The 3,120-nt window shown below is 37.0% G+C and overlaps 1 protein-coding gene across 1 annotated transcript; it reads left to right on the top strand.

Moving 5' to 3' along the window:
- Positions 1–420: 420 nt before the first annotated feature.
- Positions 421–2,531, top strand: LOC113351629. The gene is made up of 3 exons (XM_026595579.1): positions 421–1,045; positions 1,606–1,803; positions 1,945–2,531. The coding sequence occupies exons 1-3, from the start codon at positions 421–423 to the stop codon at positions 2,529–2,531; spliced, it is 1,410 nt and encodes a 469-aa protein (XP_026451364.1).
- The last annotated feature ends 589 nt before the right edge of the window (positions 2,532–3,120 follow it).

Genomic DNA, 3,120 nt, shown 5'->3' with positions numbered 1-3,120 from the left:
TTTCGGAATCAACTACTGTCAGCGAGATGATTAGTGTGGTGAAACAGTACTGGCCTTATGTCCCTGAAGACCTCGTACTTTTTGGTTATACTGTAGATAGAATTTCACATGTGATTAATCACGATTTGGAGTTGAGGTTTTTAATTCACTACTACATCTCTAAAGGGATAGATGTGTTGAAATTTAACATCCAGTTTAAGATTTGTGTTGATTTTGTTCCTTCTTCTTCTTCTGTTTCTCTGTCTTCGTCATCATCAAGTTGTGTTTCAAATAACGATGTTGCTATTGTAGAAGATTTGACGGATGATTCGTCTTTGGTCAAAAGGGTCCCCAAGAAGTCATATGCTTGGGCCAACATCTTAACTGGAGTAGGGTAGGTTTTCGAAAATAATATTCATTGTCGTGATAGTGTTAAGAAGTATGAATATCATAGTGGTTACAAACTTGACGTACGTAAGAGTGACAAGAAACGTTACACTTTCCGGTGTATTAACAAGGAAAGTCAATCTTGTAGCTGGAGGTTTCATGCGTCTCTCGTTGCCAATACTAAAGGTGTGTTTCAGTGCAAGACGTTTAACGGAGAGCATGCATGTGATTTTAGCTTCTTATGATCCAGCAAAGGTCAGGATGACGAAGTCTTTTCTGAAGGATATCTTAATTGATGAATTTCGAGCATCATATAAGAAGAAGACTGCAGCTGATGTTAAAGATCTCCTCCATCTGGAGTATGGTATTGATCTCTCGTATAGTCAGGCATACCATGGTTTACAGTTCACTAAAGAGTCTCTTTGGGGTGATGACATCAAGTCCTATTCAGACTTTGTTTGGTATAAAGACTCAATTGAATGTTATAATCCTGGAAGCATCGTCAACTTTGAGTATGTTGGTGAAACGAAGCAGTTCCAGAGGTTTTTTGTTGCTTTCGAAGCTTCCATTATTAGTTTCAATAATTACTGTCGTCCGATGTTATTTATTGATTGCACTTTTCTCACTGGGAAGTTTAAGGGAGGTCTTATGGTTGCTTGCGGGACAACTGGTAACCAAGGTATGTTTTTTAATCTTTTTTTTTTTTTAAGTATTAAGTGTTTCAACTTTAGTTGTTGAATCACACGATATGTCCATGGATTTCAATTCTATAGATCACATAACTTTGTTCATCCCATAATCATTGTTGTTTGATCCCATAATTATTGTTGTTGATCCATTATTTTCAAATGTTGATACCATAACTGTTGTAGTTGATCCCATAATTGCAGTTGTTGATCCCTTTTTTTGTATCAACTTTTGTTGTTGTTCCATAATTGCATTTGTTGATCACATAACTTCTGTTCTTAATCCCATAATTCCCACTAATTCTTGTTGTTGATTCCATAACTTTTCTTGTTGATCCATTATTTCAAATGTTGATTCCATAATTGCAGTTGTTGATCACATAACTTCTGTTCTTAATCCCATAATTCTTGTTGTTGATCCCATAATTGCAGTTTTTGATCACATAACTGCTGTTGTTAATCCCATAATTTTTGTTGTTCACCCAATAATTTGTTCATGGATTTCAGTTTTTGTGTGTTACTTTTTGAATCCTTTTTTTTTGTATTTTTCTAGAGATCTATCCAGTTGATTTTGGTATTGTACCTTGCGAAAATTGTGAGAGTTGGGAATGGTTCTTAACCAATCTGAAGGGTATTATTAGGGAAGACCGTCCACTGACCATCATATCAGACCATGGAGCTGGCATTTTGAAGCGTGCCCCTATTATCTTCCCAAAGGATTACTATTCTTACTGTTTGTACCACATGAAAGGTAATATTAGTTCCAAAGAATAAGAGCAGGCAAACTGCTGTGAAGTTGTTTGAAGAGTGTTACACTACCTTAACAAAGGAGAAGATTTTTGCTGCTGCCAAGAGTATGAGCAATCTCAAGCTTGATTCAGTGATTGATTAGATGGTAAAGATTCCATTCGAGAACTGGGCAGCTCATGCTTTTCAAGGAAAAGGTTTGGTGAGAACACATCGAATATTGCGGAGAGTTTTAATAGTGTTATCAAGCATGATAAGCGGCTACCAGCACTAGAGCTTGTGGATTGTATTCGTGCTAAGGTAATGGAGAAGAACTACAAGAGGTTGGTGGAGTCTAGTAAGTGGAATTCCATACTTACTCCCCGGATGCAAGCTAGGCTCAAAAAGAGGGTGACCGACTGCCGTTTCTACAAGTTTAGAAGATCAAGTGATAAAGTCTTTGAAATAATTTCTCCTAATGGAAAGCACATGGTCGATTTGGATGCTAGAACTTGCACTTGCAATTGGTGGCAGAAGCATAGTTTCCCTTGCACCCATTCGATGAAAGCTATGTTGCAGATTGGGCCAGACAAACCTTACAAGCACATCAGTCCGTATTATACCACTGAGTACTATGGAGGTTTGTATGCTCGTCCTATCTATCCCATTCTCGACCATGAGAGGCCTCCTAAAATTAATGAAAAAGGTTATGTCTTGCCTCCCTGTGACGCCCCAAATACTAAACCTGCTTAGCTAATAGGATACAACCTAATTGAAGCATTAAATCTGGATTAACGATCTTAAGAATATAGACTACATAAGCTAAGCCCAAAAGAAAACACATACACTCTGATACAGTAGAAATGAAGATCTCTCGTGTGATATATATATAACCATGTGTTGTTTACAGAGAAGTATACATATATAAATTATAAATAAACATCTTCAATTCGCTGAAACTTTACGCTACGGAAACGAATATCTTCACGTGTGTCTTCTCTTCTGAATACTGAAACTGAAGTGGGAACAAATGAGCACATCATCCCAAAAAGGGGGCTCAACGAAAACATGCAACTCTCAAGTAATCACTAACATGCTTCACAGTTCTAAAAGAATATAAATCGAAAGAAACAAGAAGAAAATTAATCATTCATCTGTTGATGCATCATTAAGCAAGTGTCGCTCTAAACTCGCCAAACTCATTGGATAAGACGACGCGAGAGCAACCCTAATCAATAATAATAACATCATCCACACAGATTTCCCAGACAAACCATGATTCAGAATATTACCATCAAGATCAGGAAGTTAGACAAACAAGTATAATATTACCATCAAGATC

The sequence above is a fragment of the Papaver somniferum genome, chromosome 2 (assembly GCF_003573695.1).
Source record: "Papaver somniferum cultivar HN1 chromosome 2, ASM357369v1, whole genome shotgun sequence".
Classification (NCBI taxonomy): domain Eukaryota; kingdom Viridiplantae; phylum Streptophyta; class Magnoliopsida; order Ranunculales; family Papaveraceae; genus Papaver; species Papaver somniferum.
Note: the sequence above shows the minus strand (reverse complement) of the source record. Positions and strands in the feature narration are given on the sequence as shown.

Excerpts from the sequence above, each read along its gene's own strand:
- LOC113351629 (XM_026595579.1), top strand. The coding sequence starts at position 421 with ATGAATATCATAGTGGTTACAAACTTGACGTACGTAAGAGTGACAAGA. Across the intron at positions 1,046-1,605 it reads CGGGACAACTGGTAACCAAG|AGATCTATCCAGTTGATTTT; the intron begins GTATGTTTTTTA and ends GTATTTTTCTAG. Across the intron at positions 1,804-1,944 it reads CTGTTTGTACCACATGAAAG|ATGGTAAAGATTCCATTCGA; the intron begins GTAATATTAGTT and ends GTGATTGATTAG.